Below are 12,643 nucleotides of genomic sequence, written 5' to 3' on the forward strand. Positions count from 1 at the left end.
AAACCCATATGTCTTATGATAAATTAACCTATGACAATGAAGATTTTGTGTCTATAAAAGGAAAGCATACAAGAAATAGACTACTATTGTCTAAAATGTCAAATGGACACTCTTCATTTTGTGATGGAACTTCCAATACAAGAGGCACAAATCCTACACACAAACACAAGTTTTCAACACCATTTCACCATCACTAGACAGCAGCAGTTGGATGATGCAGCGCTTTCAAGTAGTACTATAAAAAAAGCAGAAGCAAACAGCAGCACAGTATCAGGAACAACAAACTTCTATCACCTGATGTGGTATTTTCTTCCTGCCAAGTGACTTGCCCAGTATCCTGACTTCCAGAATCTGTATCCATCCATCTCTCTGCGACTTTCACAGAATGGTGTGTAACCGTAAGGGGCCCCGTCCAAGTTGAAATCTCTTAGCTCCTTGAGGTCTGTACGCACAATCTAAAGAAAAGTCATTCATACCCCACTTTCAATTTCAGTTCTGTTGAGAATGTGGGACTACAACCTCCAAAAGTTATGAGAGTTATTAACTAAAGGCCCATCAAGATTGACAGGTGAGATACACATGACAGTCCTGGCTTATCAACTTCGCTCTCATCTCCACTACCAAGGCCACTGCCATAGATGGGAACAACTCCAGACCCGCTTTACCAAATCAGGATCTGCCCTCTGTTTCTCTGACTGAGCATGACCCAAGATGGCAATGAGCTCTTCCTTCCCTCCTCCTGGGAACTGTACAGCTTCCTTCCACCATCCTAACATGGGCTCTGGGTGGAGAGAAAGAGCAATCAGCCACAAGCAGGTGTTAGTAGAGATATGGGATAGGCCTAACATCTGCTGAAGGCACAAGGCTTGCTGTGTTTTGGCTCCCAGAGCATTTTACTGCACTTTTCTGAGAGTACCCTCTTGCACGTGCCAGCAAAGATGTATGGCACTGACCTGGTACAGTGGTGCCCCGCAAGACGAATGCCTCACAAGACGGAAAACCCGCTAGACGAAAGGGTTTTCCGTTTTAGAGGTGCTTCGCAAAACAAATTTCCTATGGGCTTGCTTCGCAAGACGAAAATGTCTTGCGAGTTCCTGCAGGTTTTTTTCCCTTTCCCCCCCTTTTTCTAAGCCGCTAAGCCACTTATCTGCTTATCCGCTAAAAGCCGCTAAAAGCTGCTAATAGCGCTAATCCGCTAAGCTGTCAATGGGCTTGCTTCGCAAGACGAAAAAACCGCTAGATGAAGAGACTCGCGGAACGGATTAATTTCGTCTTGCGAGGCACCACTGTAATTTTTGAAGCTTGAAGACCACTTACCTGGTCAGCATCTACAAACAGGAACTTATCAACAGCAAGGGGGAACAGCACATCCAGAAAAAGAATTTTGTAACCCCAGATGATGCGCTGCTTCTCTGTTTGCTGGTGAAGCCATCGTGGCCATTTGTACTGGACTAGTTCATACTGGAAATTGTATTTTTCAGCCATATATGGGATGAATTCCTGGAACAAAATAATGCTTTGTGGTACCAACAGTTTCTGATACAAAATGATATTTAAAGTACAGTCATACCTCGGGTTACAGACACTTAAGGTTGCGTTTTTGGGGGGGTTGCGGACCGCCAAAACCCGGAAGTACTGGAATGGGTTACTTCCAGGTTTCGGCAATCGCGCTTTGTGCATAAGCGCCGCATTGCAACCCGCGCATGCGCAGGCGCACCGCTGCGGGTTGCGGACGCTGCAGGTTGCGAACATGCATCCCGAACAGATCACGTTCACAACCCGAGCGTCCACTGTACTTTATGCTTATAGCAACACAAAAACAAAACCCAATAAAAACCTTAAAGGAACCAGATATTTATTCCTCCCTGGGTTGCTTTGGGAGGAAGAGCAGGATATAAACATGACAACAAGCATCTATTGTTTTTGAGAAAATAACTTAAGAAATTTAATAAATAAAATTACTACCACTAATCTCTCAATGATAAAGGTGCACGTGCAAGTAGCTGAAGATACACAGAAACAGACATAGTAGAGGGACAGGGGCTGGGAAGCTTCGGGCTTCCAACAAAGAAAATATAAAGCAAGTTCTTACAACAAACCTTAAACGTAGGTGACAAATAGTTCTTCAGGAACCAGAACTTCACTGGAGTTTGTGTGTGTTTCAGCACAGATAGCATCATTATCCTGTTAAGGCCATAGACAGGCAAAGGTGATTTAAAAATAAATAAATAAATCTAGAACTAACCCAAATTAGCAGCGTACAGTGTCCTGCTCTCACATCTCGCTCCTTCAGGCAATTTGTATCAATGAAATTACTGATGGCACCACGAGAAGATCAATATTATATGACCCTTGCTATATCAGCATACTTTGACCAATTGTATCTTAATAATACATACCATAAGGCAAGTTATGGGTTTTTTTTGGTGCTGCATTATGGCTATATTCATACAGGGGGGGAAACCCACAAGGTTTTTACATATATGGTCTTATATTCCAGGTACACAGAACCATAGAGTTGGAAGAGACCCGAAGGGTCATCTACTCCAACCCCCTGCAATGCAGAAATGTAGCCTATAAAGGTTATATATAAAAGGTAAAGGTACCCCTGCCCGTACGGGCCAGTCTTGACAGACTCTAGGGTTGTGCGCTCATCTCACTCTAGAGGCCGGGAGCCGGCGCCGTCCGCAGACACTTCCGGGTCACATGGCCAGTGTGACATCGCTGCTCTGGTGAGCCTGTACCAGCGCAGCACACGGAACGCCGTTTACCTTCCCGCTATAAAGCGGTCCCTATTTATCTACTTGCACTTTAAGGGTGCTTTCGAACTGCTAGGTGGGCAGGAGCTGGGACCGAAAGACGGGAGCTCACCCCGCCGCAGAGATTCGAACCGCCGACCATAAGATCGGCAAGTCCTAGACACTGTGGTTTTACCCACAGCGCCACCCGCGTCCCCCCTAAAGGTTATATATAGAGTCTCTCAAACTGTGGTTTACAAGTAGTAGTAATATGCTTTCCAATTTGAGTCATGCACTACTGATTCTAGACTAACCGGAGAAATCTCTCGTATAGATGCCCTGATGCCACAGAAAATATGTTGATCACATCATCCTTTTCCTGCTTCACCTCTTCTTTCTTCTGTCCGCCTGTGAAGCCCCTTAAAAAGGAGGGGGGGAGAGAGCAATGTTTATACTGCAACGTCACATAAGACAGCCAGGTTTACACTTCCACTCTATATTCTCCACCTAACCAACACTTGTTGGGACTGTAGCAGTCATTGCCTGCCTGCCTGGGATGCTTCATATTATCATAACCTCAAGATGGGAAACCTAAAGACAGAAAATCCAGCCTCTTTTGAATGTGAAACATTCCATTCAAAAACAAATGCACTGATTTCATAGAACTTTCCAATGGAAGCTCCTGCCACCAAACGTTAATCACACTCGCTGAAAAAACAATGAACAATTCTGCAGACAGCATTACAACTCTTCTCAAATTTATTCACATTTGATTTAGTGGCAAAGCAATACCTACTCCTATGAAAGGATGGCACCAAGTCATTCTTAATCAAAAAAATTAAAAGTACTCTAAATTTAGTGATGTGGTATTTAATTATAACGAGACACATCAGGATTATATGTATTCTGTAGCAGCTACAAGGATCAAGGAATCTTTCAGGTTAGCAAACTTGAAAGGCAGTGAATGAAGACAGCCATGCTCACCATTTAAGAGATTCCCAAAATCCAGATTCGTTTTCATTTGTTCCATCACTTAGCAAATCTTCATTCAGCATATCCAATTTCTTCTGAACCTGTGAAGAAAGAACAGTGAATTAGCTTAAGCTTCTTACTAAAAGCTTCTTTTGAAACACCATCTGGCTTGATACATTTTGTGTTTTCCCCCCAATTAGAATTGTGCCACACTACCAAGTAAATTGTAGACAATGACACCTTGAGGGGCAGGGAGGATATGTTTGGCTAAGAAATCTCAAAGTGAAATTCCAGCTAGCTCTTTGGCTTGAAGGAAAGGTGAAACATTCAATTCGAGTAAACTGCATCTCCTACAATATCACTTCCAGATTACCTCGCATGATGAGAAATACTAGAAGAAAAGGTGGGCGCACTTCCTCTTTAATATATGTCAGGGGTGGGGAACCTGTGACCTCCAGGACTGCAGAGCCTTTCATCCCTGATCTCTGACCACGCCAGCTCGGGCCGAAGGGATTTGGAAGCCATCATCTGGAGGGCCACAGTCTCCCCATCCATGATGTATACAAGTAAACTCAGAAATGCAGGTTTGGCAGCTATATTCAAACACAAAAGGTTATTAAATATATTCTAGGACCTGCAGTGTGTAGTTCTGTATATATAGGCCACCCTTCCGTTTGCATCTTTCCCTACCCCCTCCTGTTCATGGGGTGTGTGAAAGCTTGGTTTCCAATGACCCCTTCTCCACATCAGCTTCCCATTCTGTGAGTTGGCAGAGCATTTGTAGGGCAGATGCTCCTACCTAACAGACAAATAAGGAGCCAAATGGAGCTTCCTTTTGCTCTTCTAATAAGCTGGGAAGTATAAATTCTAGGAAGAGGTGTTGCATTATGGATGATTATTCAGATGTTGTCCCATCTCCTAACTTACCCGAAACTTTAAAGGATTGCATTTCTCTGTTTTGTCCAGAAAGCCCTCTATAGGAGGGCAAACATTGTCATATTTTTTTATAAATATGCGGTGAGTGTGTGCATTTAAACAAATGTTGCTGTAATTACTACTTTTATTGTGTCTTTTTCAAACTCACCTTCACTTTAATAATTTTGCTCTTGAAGTTGTTGATAACAACAACAACATCACTGGCATCTGGTGGAGAATCTGTACCATCGTGGCTAAAATTGATCAGAATAATTAAATTAAATTAGCTCAATAATCACTGTAGGAGGAGTGCTGTTTTGTTACTAGTTCTGCTAATTCTTTCCTACTTTTCATCATGGACCTATATATCAAACAATGCTTTTCCTTCACAGTACGCCTCCCAAGTATTTCAGAAAGAAATATAAACTGAAAACATGAAACACATTTCACACAATTCCTAATTTGTTAGCTTAGGGAGGTGAAGAGAACCCAGATGTGAACTCGTGTATTGCCAAGTAAGAGAGAGAAAAACCCTGCTCAACACAATGCCATGCTGAAAGACCATACTAGCCCAAATGGATTTTAACCAAAAACATACAAACCCAAGAGTAATGCTTTTTACCACCTCACCTGTAAATTCTGTAGATATCATCAGACCTTCCCTTTCTAAGTCTCAGAAACCAGGATCCAGGATTGGCTTTCAGCTGGAAGTAGCCCTGTGAAGGGAAAAGAGAAAAGACAAAAACCCGTGATAGACAACTTGCTTAGTACTGAGCATCACATCAAGATGAGAGACAATAAAACGCTTCCCTTTAATTAGCAGTGGTTACACAGCAAACAAGCTCCCGAGAATATCATGGCGAACCCACAGTCAGAATGCTCTGTTAACTCTGTGTTCAAATTAGACCTTAGGAATTAGGCACTTCCAACACCAGAAAATTTAGGCTTGCCTCTTCCCATATTAAAAGCATAAGTCACTTGAGTGGCCAATTGGAGCACTCAGATCTGTTTCAACAGGTTTTCCACTTTAATTCAGTGAGGAAAATAGTCGCTTACTAAATTGGCCATAACAATGGTGTCGACAACCACGGGGTTTGTTGATGTTCCCAGTGTGAACTGGAGCCCTCGCGGGGGCTGCCCTGTCGTGATATCATAGCAGTGCCCTTCCAAAAGGAGGTGCTCTAACTCATACTCAGCTGCCACAACACTCTCCACCTGCGAAAAGGAAAACACATTTTTTAAGCAGTCAAAAAACACAACAAGGTAAAAGCTGAGGCTGGTGACAGATAAAGTCCAAGAGCACCTGGAGGTCCCCAGGGCCCCCACCCCTGTCTTAAAAGTAATACAACAGCAGCAAAATGGCTTATTAATAAGAACTCCCATATGCATGGTGGGGAAACCTCATGCAAGAAAACGATCTGCACTGATTTCAACTGAGCACAACTGGCTTCAGTTGCTTGTGGTTCTTGCTGCTATCAGGCAAGGCACAGTGGTCTGCCCTGAAACAAACAAACAGACAACATTTGGCAAAGGGAGGAGTGTGTTTGTGCAGTTTGCTCTCCAAATTTAGCTGCACCAGTTAATCAGAGCAGTTTTAACCTGAAATTAAGGCTAAAGTTGAATAAATGGTTTTGTTTGCAACCCAGCCAGATGCATGGGGTATAAATATTTTTATTTATTATAATTACTAGTAGTAGTAGTATAAATTCTGAAATGAACCCTCCTCTTCAGATTGGGACACACACATTGACTGGACTTACCTCCGCTAAATAAATGTTGTCAAGATCATATGGTGTCCTTACTGACTCCACCATCCAGCTCTCAGGCGTGTTTAGATTCAAAGTAAACAAGGGGGACTGGGGCATATCCAAGAATTTGGCTACTGGGCCAGGAACGAAGAGTTTCTCTGCACTGAAAGTTATTTCTGGCTCCAAAACGTAGCGATAAAAACTAAAATTTAAAAATGACAAGTATCAGAATGTTTTAATCTCAAATCCTGCAGGTGTCACAGTCAATTGTCTTTATGTTATGTCTTTCAAATCTGTAACCTTGATAGCCTCTGCATGCCTAGCATTTAAGATACACGGCTTTGAAAAAGCATACTGTTGGAACCCCACAAGCAAACAACCTTCTAGGTTCTGGTGCTTGAAGATGTGCCTCAGCTTTTCCTTTTCCTAACAAAACTCAAGCCAAGCATTTTTTAAAACTATGCGCCTCTCATATTACTCATTCCTTTCTTTGCCTTTCTGTGCTTCTATTAAAAACAAAACAATGACTGGGGCGTAAAATAGAGAATTGAATTCCTATGTTAGCAACAACACCAAAGCATCAGAAAGTAGAAGACCGAAATGAGTCAGAAACTTCACTCTCTTTCAGCAGTCTCCTGAAATGCCATCCTGAAGATTGACATTCTATTATACACAAAAAAACTGCAACATGAAGAGAAAAGTCCCAACCCCCATTGCATGAACCTTTATTGTAATAAAGATTAATTTTCATAATTTCTGCAGATCTACTACAAAGCTGACAGAACATAGGATGGCTTTTATCACTGAAAAGAAGCCTAAGATCACAAAACAAGATTTATGTGGAGGCAATATTCCTTCCAATATGGAAATCACACCTCAATTGAAGTGGAGGCTAATGCAGCTCTCTTGAAACTCACACAACCCTGCCCACACAGTTTGAATCTATAGTTTTCTAACAGTAGTATCAAGAGGCAAACTTGCAGTATTTTTTAATAAGTAGTGTAGTTTTGCTTCCCACTTGATTACATGTTATAAAGTTAGCCATTCCTCACCTTTTCAAAGGCATGTCAGAGAGTTTGGACTGGCAATTCATAAAAACTCTGAGGTTCATGTTTATTAGTTTGTTCAATACCTTAAAACAAAACAAGGGACATAGAAAGTTAAATTCACAGCTAATTGTTTACATTTCTTGTAATGCCCTGCAAATCTGCAAATTTGTCACTTTCTATTGGCTAGCTAAAGCTGAAATGCTCAGATAACTTTCTGTGCAGCAGCATCACTAAGGTTATTTAGAAACGATCTGGGATGAAAGAGAAAGGTTAGAAGGATCGATTTTTAAAAGGAAGAGATTAGAGGGGAGATACAGAAAATCTTGTTACATGATGAGCTGAGGTTCCCATTAAACAGGTTATATTTTATTTAAATAACCACCTTAAATGTTTTAGTCTTCTCCATATTGATAATAATTACTTTCCAATGTAAAATAACTTAAGTTCCGGATATTAAGCTTTACACAAAAGGCAATGTGTTTTCAAGAGTGATGAAAACAACCTTCTATATCAAGATAAGGAAAGGTAATGTTTGGTATATTATGAAACATTCTTCAGCTACTGGTACTGCAAACTAATAACATATTCACACCATTAGTAGTGGAGCAAGTCTTTGTGCATCTCTGGTAGCAGGGTCCACAACAGCCACAACGTCAAAATACGTCTCTCCTTCCTTTGGTCTTAACTTAATTGCGCTAAAGAAAAAGAAAAAAATACAAACTGACATTTGCATGTTATGTTTTAGCCCATGAGAGAAATATAAGCAACGCCTACCCCCACTCCCACCAAGAAGTGCATAATATATTCATCAATGCCTTCTATAAACAGAAATTGAATTGTCAATGCATAGGAAGAAGCAATCAATTTCCTATTTAGTCTTACATCCCAAATGATGTATTAGCATTCTCTAATTCTAGCAAATAAAAAAAACCCTAGTTAATGTGAAGCTTTTTGAAGATTATAAAGCAATTTACATAACCCATATACATAAAAGCAGAATATCTATATCCATATATTTACCTGTATCGGTCCTCAAAGAAGTGGTATTCAATTCTTGCCTCTCCTTTTGGCTGAGCAGACAGAAGAGCATCCACCTTCATTACAAGATCACTTGCACTAAAGAGACAAATTCCATCTGCTCAAATATTTGCTTTCCATGCTAAAATGGCCTAATCAAGTGATATTTTTAATATGGAAGCCAAAGACACACTAGATGTTTTAGCAAAAGATAAAATAGTAACTAGTTTGGATCCAGCAGTGTCATGCACAAATAGAATGACCCTGCCTTTGTACTTGCACAAGAGTAACCTACTTCTGTGAATATAAACCTCCCCCCCCTCCAATGCTGCAAACCCCACCTGAAGGTACTTGCACAAGAGTAACCTACTTCTGTGAATATAAACCTCCCCCCCTCCAATGCTGCAAAACCCACCTGAAGGTCTCCCAGTCTTCAAGTACGGCTTGGGAGGGGAATGGAAGAAAGGCCCTGTTCTGCAAGAGGAAGTCTGTCCTCGGTTCACAGAATCCAACCCATTATGAGAACTTACTTGGAACCTAAAAACTGGTATTTTGTACTAGTACAAAAATAAAAAGAATCTCCCTCATCTACTCTGTTCCTACTTATAGAAATCAAATGAACAAATGGAATCCCCAATTTTCAAACTGTCATTGGCTCATTTTTACTTACAGATCTTCCTCCACTCCTAGCTCCTGAACGTGAGATTTTATTTTCTGCCCAGAAGTCTTTAAAATAATATTCTCCAGCAAGTGAAAGTCATCTTGGTTAAAAAGCTCACCATCTTCCAATGGCCCAATGATCTAAAGATAAAATGGAAAATTAGGTTGCATTAGAGCAGTAAGACGGTCAAGGAGAGTGAAGAAAACTGTGGCGGGACCATAATTACTCACCCCCTGTGATGCACACAGTAATCCAACTCATATTACTGTTCAGAATTTAACCAGTCAAATATTCACTACTTCGAAAGTTCACATTGTCCGTCGTTGCACGAGCAACTGTGTCAATTGCTTCCTACCATATGAACCTTCCCAATGAGGTCAACATCTGAGGTCTTGGCTTTCACTTCATGAAAGTGAAGTGGTCACACAAGACAGGGGCATTTTGGTGCTGCCTCAAAGGCTCTGTAATGCGCTCCTGCGAGAAGCATATTTGTGCTTTTCTACTACTACTACTGGGACGCAGGTGGCGCTGTGGGTTAAAGCCTCAGCGCCTAGGACTTGCCAATCGAAAGGTCGGCGGTTCGAATCCCTGCGGCGGGGTGCGCTCCCGCTGCTCGGTCCCAGCGCCTGCCAACCTAGCAGTTCGAAAGCACCTCCGGGTGCAAGTAGATAAATAGGGACCGCTTACCAGCGGGAAGGTAAACGGCGTTTCCGTGTGCGGCTCTGGCTCGCCAGAGCAGCGATGTCACGCTGACCCGGAAGTGTCTCCGGACAGCGCTGGCCCCTGGCCTCTTAAGTGAGATGGGCGCACAACCCCAGAGTCTGTCAAGACTGGCCCGTACGGGCAGGGGTACCTTTACCTTTACCTTTACTACTACTACTACTACTCCTGCTACTGCGACTATTATTAAATTTATTACACACTCTTCACCAGCAGGTCTGGGATGAGTTACAATAATTTAAAATTCAGTATTAAAAAGGCTTAAAACAAATTATAGTCACAGGGATAGAATGGATGCTGAAAACACACATCTCAAGTGTTGATGGCCAGAGATGACAAGACACGCCTCTGTGGGGAGGGAATTCTACAACTTAGGGCTGTCACAGAGAACGCCCTCTCCCAGGCCATCTTTGTCTTACTCCCTGCCAAACGTCTGAGGAGGCAGAGGTACCAAGAGGGCCCCCTCTGCTGATCTTAACATCCAAGAAAGTCCACAGGAAATGAGCTGGTTTCTCAAACATTTGGGGCCTAAGTCATTTAAGGTTTTAAACACTAACATGAGCACCTCAAATTGGGCCCAAAAACTAACTGGCAGCCAGTGCAGCTGTTTTAAAACAGCAGTTACAGATAGTGCATTCTTATTTATCATCTGGTTGGTTGTTGTTTTTTGCAAAAGTTTTTTTTTAGTACAGATATTGTCAGAAGCCCTGGAGGCTTTGTTAAACTGAAAAGTATTATATAAATATGGCAAGGAAGCAAATTTTCTTATGATCAAAACCATTTCACTGCCAATCAGTTAAGAAAAACCGAATTTCAGGGAAAGCAAAATAGACTGCTTATAATTGACACTGCTGCCTTTTTTATTCTTACCGCTAAGACAAATGCAGTACATTAGAACAGCCACCAAAGTGCTCTTTGGATCCACTAGTTATGCATTCCCAGAGGACTGCTGTGGGAAAGTGTTTCATTCTGAGAAGCTGAATGCTGCTGTTAATTATTCAAGGTGGCTTTCACACACACACACACACACACACACACACACACGGATGTGGGGCTTATTAGGATAAACAGGTGTAAACAATAAAATTCCAGGCTCCAAGATACATTACTCAAATATATGGAAAACTCTGTTCATTTCCCAAAGTATGAAATCATACACTTCTATGTAATACAACATTCAACCTTTTTTGGGCCTTCCATTACAGGACTTTAAAAATTATATGGGAAGTAGCTCAATGAAAGTAAAGTGACCCCAGCTATTAATGCCACCCTAAACAAAGACCTATCATGTACTGGTAATTTTCAGCTCCATCTAATTTTCAAACACATCTCAAATCAAAAGACTGGATCCCATTATTTTTATTGACTAATAAAATTCTCAACTCCCTCAAGTGTGGAGAATTAGGTGGGCTAAGCATGTTGAAACAGTTTCCTGGAAGTGAAACAGCTCTCTTTGCGGGGGGGGGGGGAATCCAGCTTACCCTGCCATTGCTGATCACTGCCCTCTGCCCTTTTTTCAGTTTAAGAACATCCCTGGAGTACATGGTATGTGAAAGAACAAAATCCACTTTAGGAGAGTCAAAGGCTTCCTTGAAAATATCAATATCCATACCCTGAAAGAAAAGAGACCCTGAGTAAAAGTAAGTTCAGAGACAAGACAGGAAAGCTGTAAATTAAAAAAAGAAATGGGTACTGCTGCTCCATTTTACTAGTGTACCACCTCACAGCAAAAGCCAGCTTGTACTTACTCCAACAGCAAATTCTGTAATATCAGCTCCAGCCTCCAGCATCTTTGCATTCTCTTCCTTGGCTAATTTTGTGATGAAGTTCTTGGCATTGTTTGATGTTTGCGTCTGTAAGGCTGCCCATATAGCCCTAGCAATGATTGTGTTGTTGCTGGTTGGGTCTTCACTGGGGTTGCTGATCACGCCAATCCGGACATGGTTACTGGATTTCTGCATAAAAACAAAATGTGCATTAGAACACAGTTTGTACAAGCACCGAAGGCCAGCAAACAAAGGCAGTGTTTAAATGTAGAGGAAAGCTGATTGTGCCTGCTTCCTGCTTGTGCTGGGTAGAAACAAATCATCATTCCTGGGCTTAGCACTATAGTTGAACGAGGGTTTGTGCAAACAAAGCACGATAAACAAAAGTTTGTTCTCAGTTTATCTATTTTTCTTTGCTACGAGAAAACAAAGTAAACCCTGGCTGAAACATAATGCTACGCCAAGGATTATGGCTTGCTCCTCTCTGGTACTCAGATCTTAGGGTGCAGCAAGGCATGGTGCATGAAAGAACAATTGGTTCCTCTTCCTTTAAACACAGAGAGCCTAGCGATTAGTCATACCTGTCCCTCAAAGGCACAAAAAACAATCAGGTGGTGTAGCTCAGTACCCCAGGTATGCTGACAATACTGCTTCCCTTCTTCAACAAAGGCCGCTACATACCTGGTGTTTGATAGCATCATACAAAAGCTGCCTTCCAGATGGCTTGTCAAAGTCTCCCACAATCCAGAAAGTCACTGGTCTAACAAAAGAATCATCTGTAAAAGGAACAACAACGCATTCAAGAAAGAAAATTGAAGCTGATAATATCATAATGTGCATTTCCATTTCAACCTGGGCACATGCAGTGTTTCGAAAAGTCATTCAGGCAAGATACAAAAAGATCCCAATGGTATTAGTATTTATCAAGGGTAACAGCATGTGTATATATCTCTGTTAAAATTAAGTTTATCTTTTAAGGTACACAAAATAAGGCACATGCATAATTCTGTTTATTATCTGGGGTTTATTTAGCTATTCATTTAAGATTTTTATTCTT

The 12,643-nt window shown here is 41.5% G+C and overlaps 1 protein-coding gene across 2 annotated transcripts in view; it reads right to left on the reverse strand.

Annotated features, from left to right (window-relative positions):
- The window catches only part of UGGT1 (UDP-glucose glycoprotein glucosyltransferase 1), a 46,034-nt gene that overhangs the window by 7,885 nt on the left and 25,506 nt on the right, over positions 1-12,643 (reverse strand). For both annotated transcript variants that reach the window (XM_079978672.1, XM_079978671.1), the window contains 16 exons: positions 12,268-12,362; positions 11,569-11,775; positions 11,302-11,433; positions 9,110-9,240; positions 8,443-8,538; positions 8,015-8,117; positions 7,426-7,505; positions 6,386-6,575; positions 5,682-5,840; positions 5,256-5,341; positions 4,795-4,879; positions 3,723-3,811; positions 3,053-3,157; positions 2,100-2,184; positions 1,318-1,500; positions 295-455 (listed from right to left, as the gene is read on the reverse strand). In XM_079978672.1, the coding sequence (XP_079834798.1) occupies positions 295-455; positions 1,318-1,500; positions 2,100-2,184; positions 3,053-3,157; positions 3,723-3,811; positions 4,795-4,879; positions 5,256-5,341; positions 5,682-5,840; positions 6,386-6,575; positions 7,426-7,505; positions 8,015-8,117; positions 8,443-8,538; positions 9,110-9,240; positions 11,302-11,433; positions 11,569-11,775; positions 12,268-12,362 (1,987 nt within the window). The remainder of the gene's footprint in view (positions 1-294; positions 456-1,317; positions 1,501-2,099; positions 2,185-3,052; positions 3,158-3,722; positions 3,812-4,794; positions 4,880-5,255; positions 5,342-5,681; positions 5,841-6,385; positions 6,576-7,425; positions 7,506-8,014; positions 8,118-8,442; positions 8,539-9,109; positions 9,241-11,301; positions 11,434-11,568; positions 11,776-12,267; positions 12,363-12,643) is intronic.

This window comes from Podarcis cretensis (genome assembly GCF_951804945.1).
Source record: "Podarcis cretensis genome assembly, chromosome: 5".
Taxonomy (NCBI): Eukaryota; Metazoa; Chordata; class Lepidosauria; order Squamata; family Lacertidae; genus Podarcis; species Podarcis cretensis.